The 24,866-nt window shown below is 39.4% G+C and overlaps 2 protein-coding genes across 8 annotated transcripts in view; one reads left to right on the forward strand and one right to left on the reverse strand.

Annotated features, from left to right (window-relative positions):
• DBF4 (DBF4-CDC7 kinase regulatory subunit) overlaps positions 1-9,712 on the reverse strand; it is a 32,441-nt gene extending 22,729 nt beyond the window's left edge. For 3 of the 5 annotated variants that reach the window (XM_074266638.1, XM_074266637.1, XM_074266634.1), the window contains exon 1: positions 9,522-9,711. In XM_074266638.1, the coding sequence (XP_074122739.1) occupies positions 9,522-9,567 (46 nt within the window). In that variant the 5' untranslated portion in view covers positions 9,568-9,711. Of the gene's footprint in view, positions 1-9,521 lie in introns of all 5 variants that reach the window. The other 2 variants (XM_074266635.1, XM_074266636.1) reach the window with 1 other exon arrangement.
• A 107-nt stretch (positions 9,713-9,819) lies between these two features.
• The window catches only part of SLC25A40 (solute carrier family 25 member 40), a 39,673-nt gene continuing 24,626 nt past the window's right edge, over positions 9,820-24,866 (forward strand). The window contains exons 1-3 of one of the 3 annotated variants that reach the window (XM_074266644.1): positions 9,820-10,233; positions 20,387-20,494; positions 21,930-21,989. In XM_074266644.1, coding sequence (XP_074122745.1) covers positions 20,398-20,494; positions 21,930-21,989 — 157 coding nt within the window. In that variant the 5' untranslated portion in view covers positions 9,820-10,233; positions 20,387-20,397. The remainder of the gene's footprint in view (positions 10,234-20,386; positions 20,495-21,929; positions 21,990-24,866) is intronic. The other 2 variants (XM_074266645.1, XM_074266643.1) reach the window with 2 other exon arrangements.

The raw sequence follows: 24,866 nt of genomic DNA on the forward strand, positions 1-24,866 counted from the left end.
GTAGTTAAATTTCCTTTGGGGCTAGACAACACAACCTCCAATCACACTGAACTAGTTAATGGGGAAACATTTGGTTTCCACTGTGGGCCAATGATTAATGTATAGTTTCATACAAAAAATATATTTTAAAAGTTATCAGTAATCACTCTACTTCAGATGTCATTTGAGAACTACTGACAATTTCAATGTGTTCTAAATATAATGCCATACAGAATGCTTTATCACCAAATACAGAAACTTAAGAGACATTCTATTGATGAGAAAGGGGGGGGGGGGGCGGCGGAATATAACACACACAGAAAAGAATATTTACCACAGTTTTAAGAAGAGAGCAAGAACAATTAGGGTGAATCAGAAAAGCCTTCTTGCAGGCCATGGGCAGAGATGGAGAACAGGTGGGGTGTAAAAGGGTAAGTGTACCATCATCCAGGTATAGGTGGACAATCTGTGCAAGGACAGGAAGACAGAAAATATGTCATCTATGGAGTCACCCAATGGGTAAATTTAGCTGGAACACAGAATATATGAAGGTAATAATATGAAATAAAGTAGGAAATGCAGGTGGAAGGCAGATTCTGAAGGACTTTAAAAGGCAAGAGGAAGTCATTGAAAGTCCTCTTCCAGAAGAATGATCTAAATCAATAAATTTATTTAAGTACTCAAAAGAGTGCCAGAGGTGCTGAAGTTAAAATCCTTGTCCTTGAGGTGCTTACAATCTCATCACCTATCAAAGTATGTGCATATTTAGAATATCTAAATGGCACATGCAAAATCTATACGATTGAATTTGTTTTAAGGAAGAACATTCCATAAGGGATCCAGGGAAAACTTCACATAGAGAAAGAGGATACTTGAGTTGAGCCTTGAAGGAAGCTAGTGATTTTAAAAGCAAAGGTACAGTTAGCCAGTCAGTAATGCATTTATTAAGCAAATACTGTGTGCCAGGCACTGTACTATGTGCTAGGGACACAAAAAGAAGCACAAGACAGTCTCTGCCCTTAAGGAGATTACAATACAAAGAGGGAGACAAGAAAAAATTATGTCTAAATGAGAAGGGATAATAATTTAAGGAAATTGAGAGAAGATACAAAATTAAGAATGGCTAGAAAAGGCTTCTTATAGAAAACAGGATTTTATTTGGGATTTAAAGGAAACCACAGAAGGTCAGCAGAACATTCCAGACAAGGAGGACAACCAATATAAAGGCATGGAAATAAATAAGTGTGCTCTGAGGAGCCATGAAAAGGTCAATGTGGTAAAACTAGTATGTGAACCAACAATTTAGAACTTAATCATAAAAAAAATAATGGAGACACATAGAAATTTACTTAGTAGGGGAGTGACAGAGTCACACTTGTATTTTAGGGCAATTCTTTTGACATAGGATGGAGACTGGATTGGGGTGAAACCATCTGGGAGTCTATTTCAATAGACCAGAAAGAAGTGAAGGGTCTGAATTAGCATGGTGGCTATTTTAGTGGATAAAAAGGGACCTGAATGAGTCAATTAAAGAAAAAGTACCTACTACGTGCCAATCACTGTGCTAAGGACAGAGATAAGATTAAAAAAAAAAAAAAAAGGAAAAAATGAGCCCCCTCAAGAAGCTTACATTTAAATAAAAGGAGACTACACATATAGAGGAGGATTGGCCAAAGAAGGGTATTCTGTTTTGCAAAGTCATGGGGATGGTAAATGGAATTATGGGGGAACAGACACCTTCATTTTAGTAGCAATAGTTCCATATACCATTTCTATTTTATAAACTATATACTATGACATACCTTGTAAAGCTTATGCAAAAATAAAACTTACAAAGGATGTGATAAATATGAAATATTTGTTACTAGAAGTAACATATACTTAATATGAATGTGATATGACTTGACCTGACCCTTTGAAAAATTATGCTATGTGGGAGTTGGAATGGAGAAGGTTGGGACTTGAAACAAGAGGCCAATATAGTTCAAATAAAAGTGATAAGATACTAAGGTGGTAGCTTTGTGAATGGCCCTTTTCCTAAGAGATATCATGGAAATAATATCAGACTTATTAACTGATTAGGAACCGTGAAAGTAAGGGAAGTCTGGAAAGAGCCTGGTATTGTGAATCTGAATGACTGGAAGGATGACTGAGAAATACTAAAGTTTGGAATAGAATAGTTTAAGAGAGAAGATCATAAGTTTTATTTTGAACATGTTGAGTTTGAGATGCTTAATAGGCTGGTTAGAGAAATGTGATATAATCAAGAACAGGAGAAAGACTAGATCTGCATATATAGATTGGAATCACTTCAAAGTCATGTGAAGAATCCCAGCTTTGAGGAGAGTTGTTTAGAGCAAAGCTTCTTGGGGTCAATTAACTAAATGTGCAGTCATGAAAAATTTGGTAATGATAAAAAATATCAAATATTCCACCAAAGATGTAATTCTTTATGTAAAAATAAGCATATCTCAGTAGTAGACAAATTTGCTTTCATCTTTAATAAGTTATATCAAAGAATTGGTTTAAAATAAATTTGATTACCAGTAAATGCTTGATTTGTATACTCATTTTATGTGTCCACATACCCAGGATTGCATAAAAATTTCTTGGCAAATCAGGGGGAGGGGGTAGGGGGAAGGAAGGGAAAAACTGGAATAAAAGGTTTTGTAATTGTCAATGCTGAAAAATTACCCATGCATATATCTTGTGAATAAAAAGCTGTAATAAATTTTTTTGGCAAAAAGAGCTCACAAGTAGAAATAAGTTTAAGAAGTCCTGGCTTAGAGGACAGGGCATTGTGGATGAACCAAAAATGATAAGCAGTCAGCCCAGCAGGAGAAACACAACAGAGATAGTATAGCTTACATATGGCTATGTGTATGGTGAAAAAGTTTTAAGGATGAAGAAGAAAGCATGTTGCAGGGAGGGAACAAGAAAAACAGAGACTGAAGATAAAGGAGCTTAGACATGAGGAAAGCTGTAAGGACCCAATGTACAGTTATTTATAAGCTATGAGGGCACTGCACCAGAGGCATATTATGATGCAAATGCAGGGAAAGGAGAAGCAGACCTACTAATCTGACTCAAATCAAACAAAATGGGTTAGAGTATTTTCATCCCCATCTTGGAGGGGAGGGGTAATCAAAAAGGAAGTAAGAATTAGATTACAGGAAAGTTCAGTGTCGGGCCCTACTCCACCCTAGAGACTCAAGTAACCATCTCTGCTTCCTGATCCTTTCTAGAAGACCCTCCCTAGTGGAGAGAGGATGGAGATTTATGGCTGCTAGTCCCAATGCTAAAAGGAACTTAACAACAGCAAGTGTGACGTGGCTCCAGCTTGGCCAGTCCAAAATTCTCTTTAATGTATCAACTGGCATGGAGAACCAGTGAGACCTGGCTAGAACCTGTGACTTAGAAGTCAGGCAAACTTAAAGACTGTTTCCTGCCCCTAACTGCCCTGAAACATATTTACAAGTCCACTTACCTCTCCATCCCCCCTACCACTTCTGAGTCTTTGTTGGGTACTCATACTCTGACTGCTACTGGGCACCCACAGCAGAATTTATGCAGATACCTGACATTCTACTCAGTGAGTTCTCTGCTAGGGTACTTACTAATGGAGGAAGACCCCCCACTTCTCCATTTGGGTAAGACAGAGTGGGAAGTACAACATGAGCCGGCAGAGAAGAGATGTGATCTGGATCTCAGATTATACTACCTTTCCCCCAAATCCACATTTCTTCCAAACTTCTCTAATACTGTCCAGGATACCCATTAAAATTTTAGCCATCTAGATTTGCAAATCTGGTACCCCAACAAATCCAATCACTTGCCATATCTTGTTATTTCTGTCTCCTTAATCTCTAATCAGGCAGTCAACAACCCAATACTGCAAAGGGGCTAATCACTGCTCCCTTTCAACTATTGCAGCCTGGGCCTTCCTTATTTTCTTTATAATCCATCTTCCAAAGTGATTCTCCTAAAGGACAAGCCTGACCATTTCATTGCTGTACTTAATAAACTCCAGGGACTCCCTAATGATTCTTGGGTCATTACTTCATTATTTACTTTATTTTAATCTTAAGTATATAGTTTTTCAGATGCAACTTGGCTTATTAAAGATTTAGCTTCAAAAATGAAGACTGAGTCTGTTGAATTGAATTTTTTGTTTTACGAATGAATGCACCTACAGAGGTGACCATACTCAACATTTTATTTGCACTAATTCACTATCAGCATCAATTCATCTTAGATTTTATTACATGAATTTGTTGTTCATTTGGAGTTTTCTGGGCAAAAAAATAATGGAGTGGTTTGACATTTCATTTGACTAATGAGGAAGCCAAGGCAAATAGGATTAAGTGACTTGTCCAGAATCACATAGTTAATAAGTACCTGAGATCAGATTTGACTAATTCCTAACTCCAGGCCCAACATTTTAACGTCTGGGCAACCTAGTTTGTAATTTCCTAGAGGACAGAAATGGGGCTTTTGTCTCTTTTTGTGTCCCTAGCACTTAGCATACATAGTCCCTGCCATACTCCAGGGGTTTAATAAATGTGGACTGAATCTTTGATTCTTTGAATTACTAGGTTCCTTCAAGGCTCAACTTAAATGCTCTCTTCTTCCCCTCCCCCCACAAAGTTTTCTTGGGTCCCTTTTATAGATAATGTTCTACAAACTCACTCTAGGTAAAAATATCATGTCTTTTGGATAAGGAGACTTCAGTAGGTGATAGGGCTTGTTTCATTCATTGTGTTTATATTCCAAGGTCCCAGTACAAGGACCCATGATAAATATTTGCTGACTAATTCTATCTTCATAAATTTATCACCTTCTCTCTCTCTGGAAGAGAAGGGGACATTTTCTAAGAGACATTGTGGGAAGTGCCTGGGAGTAAAAGTGTTATTGAAATATTGGAAGAACTTTTATAATTTTCTTGATTTACCCTGGAACAACAAGATGCTGACATATGATGGCAGGTAAAACTGTCCATATCTTAAAAAGCAAGAAGCAGCAGCACCCAAATGTGCCAGTCACAATGGTAAATGTCAACATCATTTTAGAATCTCCTTAACTAAGAATGATTATTTGATTATGTAACATAAGAATGGTTATTTTATTAAGTCTTGACTCATGAGCCACGGGTCTTTTTGATATTTTATGCGACTGCATGGAAAAATGTGCAGAGCACTTCTGTTGCTCACTCAGCAGGGACAAAGGTGATCTCCAGGAAAAGCAATTGTGTGAGCCAGTCAAGAGCTGAACCAGTTGCTTTTGTTCATGGAATACCATTTTTACTTGAAAGACTAACAATTATGATTATTTGAACTTGGATACTTGGGAGATAACTTCTTAAAAAGGAATGAAATGAGTCCCTTCAAGGAAGATATACTGACAGTATTTGTTGTCAGTGATAAAAATTTGAGCTTTCAAGTATTAGCACCAAAGTCTTATCCAGTCAGTCAGTGGTCATATTATTGTGTGTTTTAAAAAACTATTATAGTGAAATGTCCCAAAATTTGAAAGATCTGCATGACTCAAGTAGAAGATCTATTCAAAATATGAGACAGACCAATGAGTTTAATGTAACATGGTGCTAAAAGTTCACTGACATGGCTTCAGATTCTACGCTGCAAGTAAACTTTAAAGATGCAACCACTTGTCAGTTTTTGTTCTAGTATCAAAGTATCCAGTGATCTGAAAGTTTATTAAAACACTTCTCTCTTTTCCAGCTGTCTATCTGTGTAAGACTGCATTTTCTTCATCTAGTTTGACCAAAGCAACATATCAGATACAAGGAAAATAGTGGTTTTCTCTTCAGCCAGACATTAAAGAGATTTGTAAAAATGTAGAATAAGTGACATTTTTTACTTTTTTGTTTTGAAAAAATATGATTTTCATATAACGTTTTATATGTTAATATGTAATTAGTGAGTTCATCACATTCTGGCCACAGCTTCTAGCACTTTGTGCTCCCCTTCTGAGTCCCCTGACACAAAGGGCTTCCCTGCTTCAGCAATATCTTCTTTGTGGTTCATTAACTCATTGCATTACTGAAACCTTGAGGCAGTGATCTGCAGTTCTCCAGCTCAGGTCCCCCACTTTACTGAAGGAGGTGAATACTGGCTTTATCTTACTCTCCACTCCAACACCTATTTCACATTGAGAAATTTCAGTATATATGTCAATGATCTCTTCTAGGACTCCTAGTTCCTCAGCCTCTTTAATTCCTATAACCTAAAGCCTCACTTTACCTGGGCTAAGGACAGGGAAAGTCATGCTTGGGTTTCATAATTGTCAAGCTTGATGACCTTCATGGTCCTGAACTTTCACCATTTCTAAATCAATTCTTTGCCTTCACCACAATCTCCTGTCTATCTCCTCCCATTTTCTGCTATCCTGAAGTATTTACTCCTGCTCTGTCATCATTTTCTCCATTACAGACTGATCCTGTAAATGATCAGTTCAACCAGTTTAGGTTAGGCCTGGATAAACTGACTTTAAATGTTGCCTCAGGCACTTACTGGTTGCATGATCCTGGACCACTAACTGTAATTCCTGAGTTTGTTTTCATTCCTCAAATGAAAAATGGGGGCAACATTTCACAGGGTTATAGAGATGAAGTGAGTTAATTTAGGTAAAATGTTTTGCAAGTCTTAGAACATTTTATAAATCTTAGCTACTATACTGTACCCTCAAATCCTTTGCTCTGTAGACAAAATGCAACCCTGAGTTACTCTGTGCCCCGTCATGTTACTGGACATATATTTGGATCAGCAAAACCTGGCAACTGACAGGATATAAGATTATAGGATAATTGTAGTTACAAGCATGAATGATCAGAAAAATGGCAGCCTTGAAAAAAATAAGGAAGCTTGAGGAGGGGTGGGACGTGGCAGAAATATAATGAATTTTCTTTTGGACAGATTGTTTTTAGGATCTTGATGGGAATCAGGAAGACCCGAGTTCAAATGTAGTCTCAGACACTAGGTTGTGTGACCCTGAACAAGTCACTTATACCTATTTAACTAAGTTCCTCATCTGTAAAAGGAGCTGGAGAGGGAAACAGCAAACTCCAGTATCTCTGCCAAGAAAACCTCAAATAAGGTAAAAAAGTAGAACACAAATGAACAATACTTAGGCACCTTCAGGTAGAGATGTCCACTAAGCACCCAGCCAAGTACCCTTTTAGCCTGGACCCACTCCATCTTTCCTGAAACAATGTACAATACTCTCATACTAAATCCAGCCAAACTGGTTCCTGGAGGTCAATTTCTATACCCTTCTCCTAAATATCTGTTCCAAAGGACTGGAATTCACTCCCCTTTGTTTCAAAGAATTTCTCTTCCTCATCATTTCAGCTGCTAATACCTTCTCAAACTACCTTGTATTTACTACATATTTTTTTCCCCATTTGAAGGTACATTCCTCTCCAGTGTGGCTTCTTTCATTCATTGTGTTTATATTCCAAGGTCCCACTACAAGGACCCAGGATAAATGCTTGCTGACTAAATCTATCTTCACAAATTTGTCACCTTCTCTTTTCTCCATTAATATCTGAAGCCACTCTCCAAGGTCAGGTGGTCCTTACTTCAAATTTAAACTACTGCCAAAAGCCTTTCCGCTAGGCCTTCATCCAATCTTTCTACTTCACACACACAGCTGTCGAATGCTATTCCAAAAACACACGTCAGACCATCTTCTCAATTCCATTCTTCTCAAAATGCTTCAGTGGCTACTAAGTCTAGGATGAAATATAACCCCCTAAAGCTAGTATTCAGAGTCTTCCCTAATCTGGCTCCCACCTACCTTTGCAACCTTGATTTATAGCATTAGTCTGTACATTAGATTTCTTCTGTTATTTAATTTTCCTTCCATCTCCAGCTTCCTTCAAGGTTCAGGTCAGGTTCTTCTTCCTATTGAAAGCCTTTTCTGATTCCCCATAATCAACAATATTATTTGCTGTTGTTCAGTCACATCCTACTCTGTGACCCATTTGGATGGTTTTCTTGGCAGATACTTTCCTTCTCCAGCTCATTTTACACATGAGAAAACTGAGGCAGAATGAAGTAAGTGACTTGCCCAAGTTCACATGTCGGATAAGTGTTTAGGGCCATATTTGAATTCAGAAATATGAGTCTTCCAGACTCCAGACTCAGCATTCAATTCAATGGATCACTTAGCTGTCTTGGTAGCTCTACTTCCCTCTTCAGATTATACTAATTATCTATATAATTGTTATCTTGCTACCATCTCTCGGCCTACTAATATATTCAAGGGCAGGGCAGTTTCATTTTTATCTTAAGTTTCCTCAGTGCTGAGAAAAAGTGCTTCGAGTGTGGTGGGCCTTAATCAAGGATTGTTTCATCAAATGGCCTTTTAAAGCTTTGAAAGGGGAGCTGTTGGGCCAGAAGGAGACAAAGGCATTTAAGAGCTCAGTGCACACTCTAGATAGGAACTTTCCTTAGAAACACAGGGTTGAAAAGAAATACAAACCCTAGGAGTAAGATGTTGCACTTAAGGGGAGATGTTTGAAGATTCACACAGAAAGTACTAGAAATTGTGAGTGACTCACGACTCAGGGACAGGCAGGTGAAGGAGAAAGGGCTGGGTCTCAAAGCAGGAAGACCTTAGGCAATTACTGGCCAGTGGGATCCTGATAAATAAACCTAGGTCGGTTTCGGTTTGCTCTACAGTAAAAATAGGGTAATCGACAAGCCCCGCGGCACAAAGGAGACACCGGTACCTGGCACCCCGCGGGTGTTAGACCAATGCTTACTCCCTTCCCGAGAACGGCTTGTACTTTGTGGGAGAATAAATTCCGACTGGGGTGGCTCTCCCCCGAGTATCGTTTCCCAATAGCCACCCGAAAGTAGCCGTGGCCCAGGGCCGACGGGGTGTCCAAGTCAGCACACCAGCGAGTTGCAGACCAGGAATGCGGGGAACCAAATCATCTCAGTCCCCCGGGTGTCAGTCAACAAGCATTTCAAGGTTTGAGGTTAATCCCCAAGGAGACAAAAAACCGGGCAGACTCGCGACTCCGGACCCCGCGGTCCGCTTACAGCTAGCACGGCTCCCAGACCCGGCCCGGTTTTTTTTTTTTTTTTTTTTTTTCCCATTTGGTTTGCATAAAAAAGCAGGCCCTAGGGCAGGGCGGTCCATCACTTAGGGAAGCAGGTACTTTTTCAGACACTGCCCGGAAATACCCAAACCCACTCTTCTCCCCTCTCTCCTTTCGAAGGGGGGAATGCCCTCGAGGTAAGGGATCCCACCAAACTCTTCGCACCTCGTTCTCTCAGGGGAACCGAGGCTAGGCCGAGGCGAGGAAAGGTCGAGGCCCACAGGGCAAATGCCATTTCGAATGGGGGAGGGGCGGTGGCTGGGGTCCGAGGGGCCCCTAGTCCGGGCACCCCGCGGGGCGGAGGGGGGAGGGGAGGAACAACTTTTCCCGAGAGGAAGAGGCCATTCTGGAGGGGAAAGGAAGGAGGAAGGAGAGGGGAAAGGAGAGGCTGAAAGGGACCAGAAGTGAAATCTACCCGGATGATGGCCTTTGCTGCGGATCCTCATGGTGCCGGCTTTCATGGCCGCCGCGCCGCGGTCCACATGCTGGGCCCGGCTCCCGCGGGGCCCGCAGCTGCTCTAGCCGGGCCGCCAGCCGGGGCGGGAAGGGAACGGACCGAATCGGCCGCCTCCGTTTCCGGGGCAGACTGGGGGGCGGGGGGAAGGTCGAGTGCGCGCGAGCTAGCGGGGAGGGGGAGGGACGGGAATAGGGTAAAAGAAAAGGCGGGGCCTCGGAGTCGGCCGGCAGTTGAAGATTTGAAAACCTGTCAGTCACGAGAGCGAAGACCTCGCGCAGTCCATCCGCAGCCCCGCCTCTCCCTACCTGAGGCTGGGCCTAGCCTTTCCTGGGCCCTCGCCCCGCCCCCCTCCTGTCTTAAGGGCACGCCCCTTTTTCTTTCCTCTCGAGGCACCTCCCCATGCTTTTCGGCCGGGCCTCCTCTTCCGCCCCGCCCCCTCCGCCTGACCTGGCCCCGCCCCATCTGCCTAGCCCCACCCCTCCTCTTCCTTACAGGCTGGTGAACCCCAGCCGGCTTGGAGGCTGTGCCCCGAAGAGGCAACTGCGGCCGCGAATCTCAATCTCTCGGAATATTAGTAGCCGTTAATGCGGCCTCCCCCGCCTCCAGGGCCATTCCCGTCTTCTGGGGCTGCCCGGGGCGGCTAGTGAGCCCAGACAGTCCGGGCTGTCAGGTAAGTGCCCGTGCGGGAACTGGGGGCAAGCTGGGGCCGCGGTGCAGGGCTAGGCTGCCTGGGCCGTAAGACTGAGCCCCGCGGGAGGTGGGCCCGGCCCGGGAGCTACCGGACGGCCCGACTGGGGCAAAGACCCAGCGCGGGCTGGGGGTTCCGAACAGCCGCCTCCGCCCCCTTGCTTCTCCCGGGGCTCTCGCGCTCCCCCGCTAGCCTTTCCCGGGCTGACTCGCCGCCGAGATCCGGCACTCCTCCCCCCTCCTTGACAGATGATGTCACCGAGGCTCGGGAGGGTCTGTGGGTGCCGGAGGTGAGATGGGGACTCACACTGCCCCTCCAGAGCTTCCTCCCGGGGCCAGTCCCAGCCCCTCCCTCTTCCCGCGGGAGGCGGAGTCTGGACTCCTCCTATGAGGTCCGAGGCCATCCAGGTGACCCCTGCGGCCTCTTCTGGCTCCAGTCCCCGACCGGCTTCTCCTACCTGTTCCCCGGGAGAACCCCAGGCTGGGCACGAGCACTTCTTTGTGGGGTCCTAGGGTCCACCTTTCCACCCACTACTCCCTCGCCCAGGCTGCAAAGCCGGGACGGACCTCCTTTGGTTAGCCCCCTTGCGCCTCTGTCACCGCTGGGGGAATGAGACCCAGAAAGGAGGGCGCTACTCTAGGACTCGCACGTACTGAGTGGCCGAACCTGGATTCTCCCCATGGGCTCCACGTGCTCGCGGGGCTGCTTGCTTTGTACCTTCGGGGGTTAGGGAAGCTCTGAGGAGGACCGGGAGAGGTGAAACTGACGGAGCCCACGAGCATTTATTGTACTCATTTATTACATTATGTCTTAGTTCCCTGATGTCACAGGCTTTCTGTGAAATTGTCATTGTTATCTCTGTCTTCGTTAAAGGACGAAAACTATTACTGTAAAGGGATAATGAGGTAGTACAGAGAACCTGTTTCCAGGTCCTGGCAATTCGCCTACAATCCCCTTGTGTTAGCTGTGAGCCTGAGTACTAGTCTTAGCTTCTCAGCGCTCCAGGTAACTCTAAGGTCAGAAACCGCAGTCTGCAGTGCAGACTCTCACTGTGGACAAGTCAAATATTTCAGACCAAAATATACAAACTGTAGAAACAATAGCTTTCCTTTATAAGGGAATCATTCCGTGCCTGGACTATTTGCAGCAGCTTCTGGGTGGTCAACCTCAAGTCTCCCTGCTCCAGTCCATCTACCGCTTGAATATCAAATTAATCTTCCTAAGTGCAAATCTGGACCCCTTTCCTTCCTTCCTTCCTTCCTTCCTTCCTTCCTTCCTTCCTTCCTTCCTTCCTTCCTTCCTTCCTTCCTTCCTTCTTTCCTTCTTCCCTCCCTCCCTCCCTTCCTCCCTCCCTCCCCTCCCCTTCCTTCCCTCCCTCCCTCCCTCCCTTCCCTCCCTCCCTCCCTCCCTCCCTCCCTTCCTTCCCTCCCTCCCTCCCTCCCTTCCCTTCCCTCCCTCCCTCCCCTCCCTCCCCTTCCCTCCCTCCCTCCCTCCCTTCCCTCCCTCCCTCCCTCCCTCCCTCCCTTCCCTCCCTCCCTCCCTCCCTCCCTCCCTCCCTTCCCTCCCTCCCCTCCCTCCCTTTTTCTTTCTTTCTTTCTTTCTTTCTTTCTTTCTTTCTTTCTTTCTTTCTTTCTTTCTTTCTTTCTTTCTTTCTTTCTTTCTTTCTTTCTTTCTTTCTTTCTTTCTTTCTTTCTTTTCTTTCTTTCTTTCTTTCTTTCTTTCTTTCTTTCTTTCTTCTTCTTTCTTCCCTCCCTCCCTCCCTTCCCTCCCTCCCTCCCTTCCTTCCTCCCTCCCTCCCTTCCCTCCCTCCCTCCCTCCCTCCCTCCCTCCCTTCCCTCCCTCCCTCCCTCCCTTCCCTCCCTCCCTCCCTCCCTTCCTCCCTCCCTCCCTCCCTCCCTTCCCTCCCTCCCTCCCTTCCTTCCTTCCTTCTTCCTTCCTTCCTTCCTTCTTCCCTTCCCTTCCCTTCCCTTCCCTTCCTTCCCTTCCCTTCCCTTCCCTTCCCTTCCCTTCCTCCCTTCCCTTCCCTCCTCCCCCTCCCCTCCCCTAACCCTTCTATATAACCTGGCCCTTTCTAATGGATGTCATTAAAGGCTATCTGGTATGCCTCCTCTCTTCTGTGGCTTCCTTCAGGTCTTAAATAAATTCCCACCTTCTTCAAAGAACCTTTCCTAATGCTCCTTTGGGATCAGATTATTCCCAGGTGGTGGTGGTTGATTTTTTTTTTAAATGCATTTTGTTTGTATATTCCCACTAGATTATGAGCTCCTTAAAGACAGTGGTTTTTTTTTTTTTTTTTAACCTTTCTTTGTTTCTCCAGGGCTTAGTATATAATACTTGGCACCTTGTAGATGTTTCATAAATGCTAGTTGATTAATTTTTCTTCTGATTTAATTTCCACACACTGAGGTAGATAATGCAAGTATCATTATATTGCCTTTTGCATAGGAGGAAACTGAATCTCAGAAATATTAAGTAACCCATCACACATTATTGAAGTGCAAGTTTTGTGCTTTTTTTTTTTTTTTTTTTCCAATTAGACAATGTGGTGTCACTGAATCATTCCCAACCCCTTGGGCCATATAGCATGCCAGGCTATGGGGATTTCTTGGCAAAGATACTGGAATGGTTTGTCATTTTTTCCTCTACTGGTTGATCATCTTTTCTCTGAAGTTTCTGTTGTGACTTTCTTCAGGGAAGGCATAACTTATAGTTTCATTAAAGCCCTCTGCCAGGCCGTGATCTGGAGGTAATTAGGCTATATTTTCTTTGTATAAATAAAAAGACACTAAAAGGTAAGGAGATAAATGCATACTCTGGCCTGATGGGTAGACTAAAGTTGCTTTATTTCCTCTAACCAGGAGATAAGCATACTCTATTCTTTTGGACACACCCTGAACTGCTAAGGATGATAAAGTCTTGCTTATTTAGATGGGGCCTATGAGATCATTAACCTATAATAGATACACTTGCTAAATTAATACATAAAGAATGAATAAAATTGGGCTAGAGTGGTATTTGAAAGTTTCATTAAAATTAGGTAAAAGTTTGAAATAGAAACTAACCAGGCAAAGAGAAAGTTGTTTTCTGGATGGAACTCTCATCCGAAGCTTTGAAACTTTTAGCTGTGTATGATCATGGGCAAGATATTTAACATCTTTGAATTTCAATTTCCCTGTTTATAAAATGGAAATTACAGTATTTGCACAAACTATAGCACAAGATTCTTATGAAAAAAGCACTTTGTAAACTTTAAAGGAAGGACAGCTAGGTGGCAAAGTGGACATTCAATAGCTATGGAGTCAGGAAGACCTGAGTTCAGACACCTCCTAGTGGAATGACCCTGGGCTGAACCCTGTTCGCCTCAGTTTTCTCTTCTGTCAGATGAGCTGGAGGAGGAAATAGCCAACCCCTCCGGTCTCCTTGCCAAGAAAACCCCACTAGCCGTCACCAAGAGTCTGACACTGAAACACTGAACTATAGCTTGGGGATCCATTGAATCTGGGATCCCAATTATACCTTCTGTAGGTGGGAGAAGGCCTTTATCCCTTTAGAATTCTAGGAGGATTAGGAAATAGATTTGAATGAGTTGAGAATTGGTCAAACCTTGTGGAGTTCTATGAAATTAGGGAACCAGTTTGGAATGGGATGTTTGAATCTCTGCCAAGAAGAAGATGGCAGCTAGATGAATCCATGGATGGAGAACGGGGCCTGGAGTCAGGGAGACCCAAGTTCACATTGTTTTTTGACCCTTTCTGGCTAGTTGACCTTGGGGTGTCATTTAACTTCTATTTCCCTTTATCCATTGAAAAAGGAAATAGCCAAGCACTCCAGTATTTTTGCAAAGAAGTCCCCTGGGCAGTATGGCGGGTCTAGAAAAGTGAAGCAGGGGAACAATGCAAAGTAAGCTCCAGACAGGAGCTTTTGGACTGGGACTGGGGGTGGGGGGCAGAGAGAGAGTACAAAAACAGAGGAGAACCTCGGCTTTGGTCTCAGTCTCATCCTTCATCCTCACATGGCCAGTGGAAGACTTTGTATTCCTCCTAGGGTCTGGAAGATTTTGGACTTTATGGCAGGATCCTGGAACTGTCTGCCTTAGGGGCAGAGTTAGCCAGATGCAATGAGGAAAGCCAAATTCAGGGTTATACATTGTATACATTGTATAAGGAAATAGAAGAAAAACTTGAGGACTTCAAAGGGTGTGTGTGTGTGTGTGTGGGTGTGTGTGTGTGTGTGTGTGTGTGTGTGTGTGTGTGTGTTTTCTGAGATACTTCTTAGCTCTGCCACTCAGGCCAAGTCACTTCACCCTACTTGTCTCAGTTTCTACATCTGCAAAAAGAATTGGACAAGGAAATGGTAAACCACTCCAGTATCTTTACCAAGAAAATCCCAAATGGGACCATAATTTTTTGGAGTTGGATACAATTGAAATGAATAAATAACAACACATAATAGTAGGTGGTGAAGTAGATAATACCCCTGTCCGGAGTCAGAGAGACCTTTAATTCAAATATGACCTCAGACACTTAATAGTTATGTGACTGTGGCCAAGTCAATGGTCATTTCCTCAGTTTTCATATCTGTAAAATGGGCAAGAAAAAGAAATGGCATACCACTCCAGTACCTTTGCCAAGAAAACTCCAAATGGAGTCACAAAGAGTTGGATACAATTGAAATGAATAAATAACAATAAAAAATGTGACCTGGGTTATTGTGAGGATCAAATGAGAGAAAAAACTTTCAAGTACCTTCAAATAATAAAACACAATGGAAATGATACCTATCATTATTAGTTGTAGACCTGGGTTATTGTGAGGATCAAATGAGAGAAAAAACTTTTAAGTACCTTCAAATAATAAAACACAATGGAAATGATACCTATCATTATTAGTTGTAGTTTTCATAGCCACATCAAGAATGTTAGAATTGGAAGGTATCCCCACAGCCATCTCAACCACCCTATATTTCAAAAAGATTCCTTTTCTTTTTTTTGGTACATTCAACAAGTGTTCCATTCTGTCTGCTTGTACTCCTGTGCATGGGGTGAGGACAGAATTCACTATCTCAAAAACAACTGTTTTTCAGTAACTAACTGCGAGGATTTCTCCTATTTCATCAGACCTAAATTTGTCTTCAGCTTCAATACATTGTTCCTAATTCTTTCCTCTGGGACCAAAGAAAACAAATATTTGCTTTTTCACATGATAGCCTTTTAGTACTTGAAGACAAAGTAAAATGTTTATCTGATGCTTTTTCAGGCTTAACATCATTCCTCATCAGTTTTTTCAACTAACCTCCATATGGACTTGAGACCATTGTCCAGTTGCTCTCCTCTATATACTATCTAGCAAGTCACTGTCCTCATGTCTATATTTATACACACAAACATGTGCATACATAATATTTCTCAGGTACATGTAAATTTTTAAAACAATTTGGGCTCCAAATTCTCTTCCTTCTGCCCCATCCCACTCCTTGAGAAAGCAAGTAATATGATAATGATTATACATGTGAAATTATACAAAGCATTTTTGTATTTTAGCTATGTTGAAAAAAGAAAACAAAGTAAAAATAAAAGTATGCTTTGATCTGTACTCAGTTCATTTGTTCCCCCTCTTGTAGGCCTTTTGGAATGGTTTTTTTAATCATTGTCTTGGACAGAATAGCTAAGTCACAATTAATCATTCTTACAATATACTGTTACTGTGTACATTGTTGTGTAGTACTGTGTACTCTTGGTTCTGCTCACTTTTCTCGGCATCAGTTCTTTTTAACTCTTCCCAGATTTTTCCAAAATCATCCTGCTTGTCATTTCTTATTAACCCAATGGTATTCCATTACAATCATATCACAACTTGTTTGGTCATTCTCCAATTGATACTAATCCCTTCAATTTCCAATAATTCCTTATCCACAAAAAGATCTGCTATAATTATTTTTGAAAATATTTGTACTATTCCCTTTGATCTTTTGAGATAATAGGTCTACTGGATCAGAGTATGCAGTTTTATAGCTCTTTTGGGATAGTTCCAAATTGTTCTTCAGAATGTTTGGACTAGTTCACAACCCCTCCTCTTTAATGCATTAGTGCCCAAATTTTTCCATGTCTCTTTCAGTATTTATTATTTTCTTCTGCTGTCATGTTGGCTGATCTGATAGATGTGAGGTGGTAAGTCAAAGTTGTTTTAATTTCCATTTCTCTAATCACTGTCGATTTAGAGCATTTTTTCATGCGAATATCCTTTCTTAAATATTGTATCCAGAACTGAACATGGTACTCTGCTTCTAGCTTATAATCTCAAGGGGAGAATACAACAAGATTATTGCTTCTGTTTTTCTAGAAGCAATGTCTTTTTTAACTTAATTTATTGTTCTAGTAAACTTACAGTTCTTTAAAGTCCCCAGTTTTGTTTTTTTTAAACAAACTACTGTTCTATCCATGCCTTCTTGTAAACTTTTAAAACTGATTTGTTGAACCCAAGTATAATTTATATTTGTTCCTATTAAATTTAATGTCAGTAGATTCAGCCCAATTTTCTAGTTTCCAGATTTTTTTGAATCTCTTTTAGTGTACTAGCTGTCTCTTCTGAAATTGTCATTGAAAAAAATCTGATAAATAATACTATCTACATTTTTATGTAAATCCTTAATAAAAATGTCAAACAACTCAGGGCCAGCTACACATCTTTAGGGCACCCCTCCCCCACCTTCCAAGTTAATAAGGAGTAATTAAAGATTATTCTTTGAGTCTGGACATTTAACCATTTCTAAATCCATCTAATTATATTGTCATCTAGCCCCTATCTCTCCATCTTTTCTATTAAAAATGTCATGTAATACTTTAGTTAATATGTAGGTAAATTTTATCTCAACTTTCTCTTCATCTATAAATTTATAAAGCTGTCAGAAAAAGAAATGGTTGCTCAGAACCTTTTTTGAAAATTTTCATGAGCCACCCTAATAATGTAGTGATTTAATTTTATTCATAATTTTGGAAATCAGAACATTTACTGTTCTCTCTTGGTCTTCAACATTTTTCAAAGATCACTGATAGAGATTAAGTGGTCAATATGTATTTTTTTAAAAGTTCTTCAAGGATGTAGGCCAGGTGACTTGAATTTATCAAGAGAGCAAATGCTCCCAGCAGTATGCTATGATCTTATTTATCCTGGATACCATCTGCCAATTAGCCATTCTTTTCCTGTTCTTTTCAGCCCAAATTTTCTTTTGCAGAGAAACAAGAACTAAAGGAGGTATTTTGCAGCTCTGTCTTGAAAAAAACATTTACTAAGTGCTTACTATGTGGGAAGCTAAGTGCTAGGGATGGTACATATAGAAAGTAAGATTATTTTCAAGAACTCACATCTTAATAGTGGAGATAGCACACTGAAAAGTTCAGCTTCAAGTCAATTGGAAAGATCCAATGGCTCTTAGGATGCAATAACAAATTAGATGGTAATGCTTTCTCTTTTATATCATTTCCACTGATAAACATCATCTCAGTTTTAGATGTTGTCCTATTTGATTGTGCTAACATCTTTAGTTTCAAGATCTTTTTTTTTCTGGATTTTTAAAAGCTATTGCTGTAGCACTTACAGAACTAGTTGCCAGATTACATTTTTACAATAATTGTATCCAAAAACTATGTTGAAGGGACATTGGATTGGAAACATTGCCATTCCCAAGGCTCTTGGGTTTTTTTTACAGAGATAAGATTGAGATTTATCCTCTTCAGGAAGCTTTATCTTAATGTCCCAGTACATAATGATCCCTTCCTACTCTGAAATCCTTGAGCCCTTTGTTTTTGTCATTTTCTTTTTAATTGATAACTATAGCATTAGTCCAGATGTAAGCTGCCTTTAGAAAATAACTTCTGAATATTTTTCCAAAACCTGAGTATGCAGTCTTGAATAATTGTTAAGTATTTACAGTGATTTTTTTTTTTATTGGATCCTCACAACAACACTGGAAGGTAAGAGCTATTATTATCCCCATTTTACAGCTTAGGAAATTGAGGCAAACAGGTTTTTTATTAGGGAGATGTGAATAACTAGATACATACAAGATATATGAAGAATAGATAATCGGAAAGGGAAAGCTTTTAGCAGTTGAGACTGAAATTTCTGTGATAGAGTATCTGTATTCTTTTATATAAATATTAATTGTTGTTACTATTTGAGGTGCTGCAAGTAGGCATGTGTAACTGGATTGCAGAGACCTGGAAATGAGTAAGGGGAAAGAAATCTGTAAAAAATAGAAAGGGATCAAGTTGTAAAAAAGCTTTAAATGTCAAATGGAGGACTTATTATTTGATCTGTAGGTTATAAAAAGTCAAGTAAATTCATTTGCCAGAGAGAATGGTGACTTGGTTGTCTACACTTTAAGAAAAATCATTTTTACAAGTGAGTGGAGAATAGATTCAAGTAGAGAGTGACTTTGGTGCAGGGAGACCAAGTTAACAGTCTTATTGCAGTACTCTAGGTCAAAGTTTCTTAAACTGTTTTGGGCACAAAGGGGTCACAAGTGAAAATTTTAAGAAGCCTTGGTCTAGATAAAAGATGTTCGATTACCTGAACTCTATATTAATGGAAAGAGGAATATATTTGAAAGATGTTGACAAGCTAGAAAGACATGATTGAATAGTGGTGAGATGAATGTGAGTATGGATTTGAGTATGTGACACTTGGTTGCAAGAAGGTTGGGAAGATGGTGTAATTTTGGCATAAAAAGATGCCAAATCTGGCAATAATATGGGAGTTCAAAAAGAGAAGTTTTGTGGGAAAGATAATGAGTTCTATTTTAAATATGTTGAGCTTAAAATGACTACAGGACATCCAGCTTGAAATGTTCAAAAGGCAGTGGGATATGTGTGAGATTAACTCAGCAAAGAGATTAGGGTGGGATGTATAGATCTGGAAATTACCTGCACTAGGATAATGGAATCTATGAGAGCAAATTAGTGTAGAGTAAAAATAGAAGAGATGCCCAAAAAGTCTTGGGATGTCACTTAGTGCAATATAGATGAAAAACCAACAAAGGAGAATCCGAAGCAGTTGGAAAAATAAGAAGAGAACTGGGTGAGAACAGGGACACAGAATGTACTATTGAGAAAGTATCCAAAATGAGACGGTCCTTGACAGTGTCAAATGTTTGAAGGGAAACCAAGTGGGATCAAAGGTCATGATAGCTTTGAACTATGATATCCAGTGGATTTCTTGGCAGTCTCAGGGTCCTCAAGAGATTCCAGTCTTGCTATTGGTCCAGGATGCTATTTAATGTAGGAAGACAGATCTTTGAAGTGAGAGTCAAAATCTGATTTCTAGTTCTTGCTCTGCTGTTAATGAGCCATGTGAGACAGATGTCATTTAATCTTTCTAAAATAAAGATTTGTCATCCATAAATTAGAATTTAAAGTTCATGATTTCTGTAATTTCTAACTTTTTTGTAAGGACAGCAACCTGGTATATAATTGGAAATGATAACAAATTGGTTTTTGTTTTTGTTTTTGCTGAGGCAATTGGGATTAAGTGACTTGCCCAGGGACACACAACAAGCATGTGTTAAGTGTGTGAGAGCAGATTTGAACTCAGGTCCTCCTGACTTCAGGGCTGATGCTCTATCTACTGTGCCACCTAGCTGCTTGATAACAAAATGTTTTAAAAATTTTATAGAAACTTATTTTTGGAAAAAAGACATGTTTACATTTTGATTATATGTGCTCTTCATCCTTAATGCCCATTTTTAGTCATTTATACTGTATTTACTGATAGCATATGATTGGTTACAACATCTTATTGGTAAGACACAAATCACAGTAGATATGTTACATCTGAACAAATCTGTGCCCTTGGTTACAACGAATGATTCTGATCTTATCACTCCTGGAAAATAACCTGCTGGTAGTGGTTCAGTAGTATTAACTTCATATGCATCTTGTTCATTTCTTGATAACAATGAGCTGTGTCCTGTATATTCTTTATTATTCTTAAAGGATTTGATATTAGTATACCAAAACATTTTAAATATGTTGGTATTTATATGCTGTCTACTATTTAATTTTATAATTGTCAATTTTACTAGTTTTCTATTAATTGAGAGGACCATGTTTTTTGATTTTTTTTGCTTTTTTTTAAACCAGGTATTAACAGTATGGATACTGAACCAGCAAAACCAGCGATTCCTAAAGTAACACCTTTGCAACAAATGATTGCCTCATGTACTGGAGCTATTCTTACATCACTAATGGGTAAAAGGAATATTCAAATTTCAAACTTTGGCAATTTATGTAACATTGTGAAAAGGATATTAAATGGGAGATGAGGAAACTTGGTGCTATAAGTGCCCACTGTGTAGAGTTGATATAGAGATCAATAACATACTTGGTACTTGTAAAATTAAAAAGCTAAAAACAATTTAAAAAATAAAATTGTGAGAAAAAAACTGAAATGAATAATTGGTCATTTTCCTAATTTAGTTAAACATTAAGGAAAAAATAATATATTTGTTCTCCAGGAATTTAAAACCTTATAGGAGAAATAAAATCTGTACACAAATAATTATGATAGAATATGGAACAGGATAAGTATATAAAAGTAATACAGTCATAATGTTTTGATAAATCAAAGGATGAAGAGTTAATGTGATAGTTTTGAAACTTTATCATAATATTGTAAGCTTAGAGCTAGTCCAACCCCCTCATTTTATAGGTGGTGAGACTAAGGTCCAAAAGTTAAATGACTTTTCCTGAATCATAGCACTGGTAACTCAGGTTTTCCTGATAATCAGGTACAGGACTTGTGAATGCTACCATGCAGCTTTTCAATCATCTTAGCCCTTATTTTTTTTCTTTTTTAAGTCTTTTATGGTCTAGAATTCTGATTGTATAATGACAGATGACTAAATACTCATAGTACAAAAATGTCATTTGTTTGTATTAACACAAAGTTTTTTAAAACCACTTTGGTCCACAATGACAAAGATATAATTGAATTTTAATGTTATCTAATTTGTTTAAAACATATAATAGATAAAAACAAGTAAAAATCCTTGGAATATACATTCTTAATGACAACTGCCTGACTTTTAAAGTGGTTATTTATACTTGAACCTGACTATACTGTCATTAATTAAAGATTTTCCTGCCATACACAAATATAATAGCATGGTATGATGGTAGAATTATTTTTTAACTCTTCAGTTTAAATTTTCTTCGTCTTTGTCATAACTTATTATTTTAATCAGTTTAATTTTAATTTAGGGAAATAATAATGTGAAATTGTGACTTCTTGAATATTTGAGCAGAATTGTAAAAGCTTTCATTTTGTTTTAAAGAACTTTCTTTTCCATGTATAGTATACTGAGTCAATTTTAGGTACTAATGAATTGATAGAATCCGTACTGTAGTTGAAGGTTTTTGTTTGTTTTGTTTTGTTTTAATTTTAGAGTACAGTTTAGTGTTTGGGAGAGAATTTCACCTTAGTTCTTCTCTGTGCTTCTCTTTGAAAAAGATTCAAAATGGTGCAAGTTAGATGTTATTTAGAAGTTATAGACTTCTGAGAAGATATTTTTTAAAAAATCATCTTTTATGGAAATCTTGTAAGAATGTGGTACAGTGCTATATTTTGAGAAGAAGTTCTAATTAATTAAAGGTATTACTCTAATTGCTATTTATGTTTTTTTAGTGACACCTTTGGATGTTGTTAAAATTCGTCTCCAACTTCAGAACAACCCTTACTCCAAAAGTATGTACAATTGTAAAGTTATATATAAAAATTATGGGATTTTTTTATTGTACCAAATTCATTTGTATTTATATGTTAATCCTTTTTTTTTTTTTTTTTTCCCTTGGCCGTAGTAAAGTTTCTTCATTGTTACCATGATCTCAAAGTTCTTATTAATTAAGTGGCACAGTGGATAGAATGCTGCACCTGGGGTCAGAAAGACCTAAGTTCAGAACAATCCTCAAACACTTAATAGGTGTATGGATCTGAACAAACCACTAAACCTAAATTGGCTTTCATTTTCTCATTTATAAAATGGGGATAATCATAGTACCTTTCTTTAAGGGTTGTTAGGAGAATCAAATGAAGTAATATTTATAAAGTGCTTTGCAAATCTCTAAAAGTGTTATATGATATATAAATTGCTTATTATCTTTATTATTAATACTATTGTTATTCTGTGGCACCTTATACTGATCCTTCTTATTTGGTCACCTCAGTGTTTCCCTGACCTCCCAGATCATTAGCCTGCAGCAGCAAAAAGTGTATCTTCATCCTATTTCACCCACACCTAAGGAAAACCACACTTGTCTTCACTTCATATCTTATTCTACTTCTGTTTGGAGTTCAAGAGCTCCGAATTCTGATCATTGCCTACAATCTCCTATTCTTACATCTCTCTTACTGCTTCACTCCTTAATCAGGAGTTCTCTGCCTTCAGTCTGTGTTTGGGGTTTTTTTGTTTTGTTTGTTTGTTTGTTTTAACATTTTTGTCAAAATACTTTCTAATTTTCCTAGCAGTTGTTATCAAACAGGTTTTCATTTCCCCATTAATTTATATTCATAAGAATTCAACAACAACAAATAACTGTGGGTAACCTCACAGAATTGTGAACAAAGTATCTTTATCAGTCTGAAAGTAAGTTGTTATGATGATCCTGGAATACCTCTTAAGTGAGGATTAGAGGCTAATACGAGTTAAGGAATAGAACAGGGTGGGGTGGAAGAAACACTTGATTCGAAGTCCCAATTTCTGGAGTCTCTGGGTATGAATTCTTGATCACTGATTTGGGGCTTTTTGAACATTGGATTCATTCAATTGTTTCTTTTCCAAACTTGCTTATTATGCCATTTGTCCAGTGCATTCTGTGTTCCAGCTGAAATGACTTGCTTTCTTTCCATACTTGGAATTCTAAAACCTGTTTCCAACTTTGAACAGGGTGCCCTTTTACCTAGAATACATTCCTTCTTTACCTTTACTCCTAGGATCTTAGGCTTTCTTGAGAATTCTCAGCTCATATGCCACCTTCCTGTGGGAATCCTTTCCCAATCTTTTCCTAGTCTCTCCTTTCTCAGATCATTATGTTGCATATTTTATTTTCCTCCTTCCCACTAGAATACAAAGTGCCTAGAGGTTAGTTTTTGTTCTCTTTTTGCTTCCCCAGCACATGATACAATGCCCTATATGTGAAATATCTCAATACATTCTTATTTGATTGAATTGAGAAGTTGCCAGGGCTGGGAATATCAATTTGAATGTAATTGTAAAAGTTATAAAGAGAGTAACATGAAAGTTGTCCAGATTGTGAAGAGCTTTAAGTGCCAACAGAGGAATTTGTATTTTATTCAATCTTAAGCAAAGGAATGACATGGTGAGACTGAAGTTTTTAGAAAGATGTATGTAAGTATAACCCTTTAAGAATCATCCAAAGGTGCTAAAACTTAGAATGAGACAAGGGAGGAAAAGAATGGTAAGGACAACAACAATAAAAAATTGTTTTTGTTTTACATATATCAGGGAAAAGAACATCAAGGAAGGATAGGAACAATGGTTGGGAAGGATGGGGCAATTATAAGATAGCAGAGAAAAGGGAGAGTTGTTCAACTCTTATTTTACTTCTCTTTTTTTATACCAAGAAAAATAATGTCTAGACTAGACTAAAAAAAGTAGCTAGTAATATATTAGTGCCCCCAGATAAGTAAGGAAGATGGTAAGAGGCCACTTCTGTTCCCTTAATGAGTTCAAGTCACTGCTCCATTCTCACTTAGTAAAAGAACTGACAGATGTTAAATGAACAGATACTGTCAGTGATCTTTGAAGAAGGGTGAATGCCCCAGTTTTCTAAAAAAGGGGAGAGAATAAATTCTGAACCTTTAAGCCAGTGACCTTCAGTTCTTTTCCTGGCCAAATTCTGAATGTGTTACTTAAAGAGATAAAGAGTGAGCCTTTTCAAAGGAAATAATGATCACAAAGATTAAGTACAGATTTATCAAGAACAAATCATTTAATACTAATCTCATTTTCCTTTTTGAGAGGGTTACTACACTGCCAGATCAAAAAAAATATGGAGTTTTTTACCCAGATGTTGATAAAGCATTTGAGAAGTTTTTCATGTTGCTCTGGTAGAAAAGTTGTGGGCAGTTATGTGAAATGAAAACCTGTCAAGTCCAAAGAATCCTGAGCATTTGGAAGAGACTCTGGTGGAGTGACCCCAAGACTTCTGTTTGGCTTATACTTTGGCCATTTTTACCAATGATGTAGATAAAGTAATAAATGGAATATTTGTCAAATAAATAATTTGTCAAATAAAGGCAGATAGTATAGGCAACAGATTTGTTAACAGTGTCAGGATCCAAATGATTGCCATATCTAATAAAATGAATTTTAAGATTATTGGGCTTGTGATTTCATTGATATAGATAATCTCCCTCTACTAGTACAGGTCAACACCTTCTCGAAGCTTATAATTTGGAGAGGTGCCTAGAAAATTATAAGGTTCGGGGACTTTCTCCGGATGTGTATGTCAGAAAGAGATCATGAACCCAGGTCTTCCTGGCTCAAAGGCCATCTTTCTCTCCACTTTGCCACATTGCCTTTCAGAAAGAGACATTTAATAG

This window comes from Sminthopsis crassicaudata, chromosome 5 (assembly GCF_048593235.1).
Source record: "Sminthopsis crassicaudata isolate SCR6 chromosome 5, ASM4859323v1, whole genome shotgun sequence".
Lineage (NCBI taxonomy): Eukaryota > Metazoa > Chordata > Mammalia > Dasyuromorphia > Dasyuridae > Sminthopsis > Sminthopsis crassicaudata.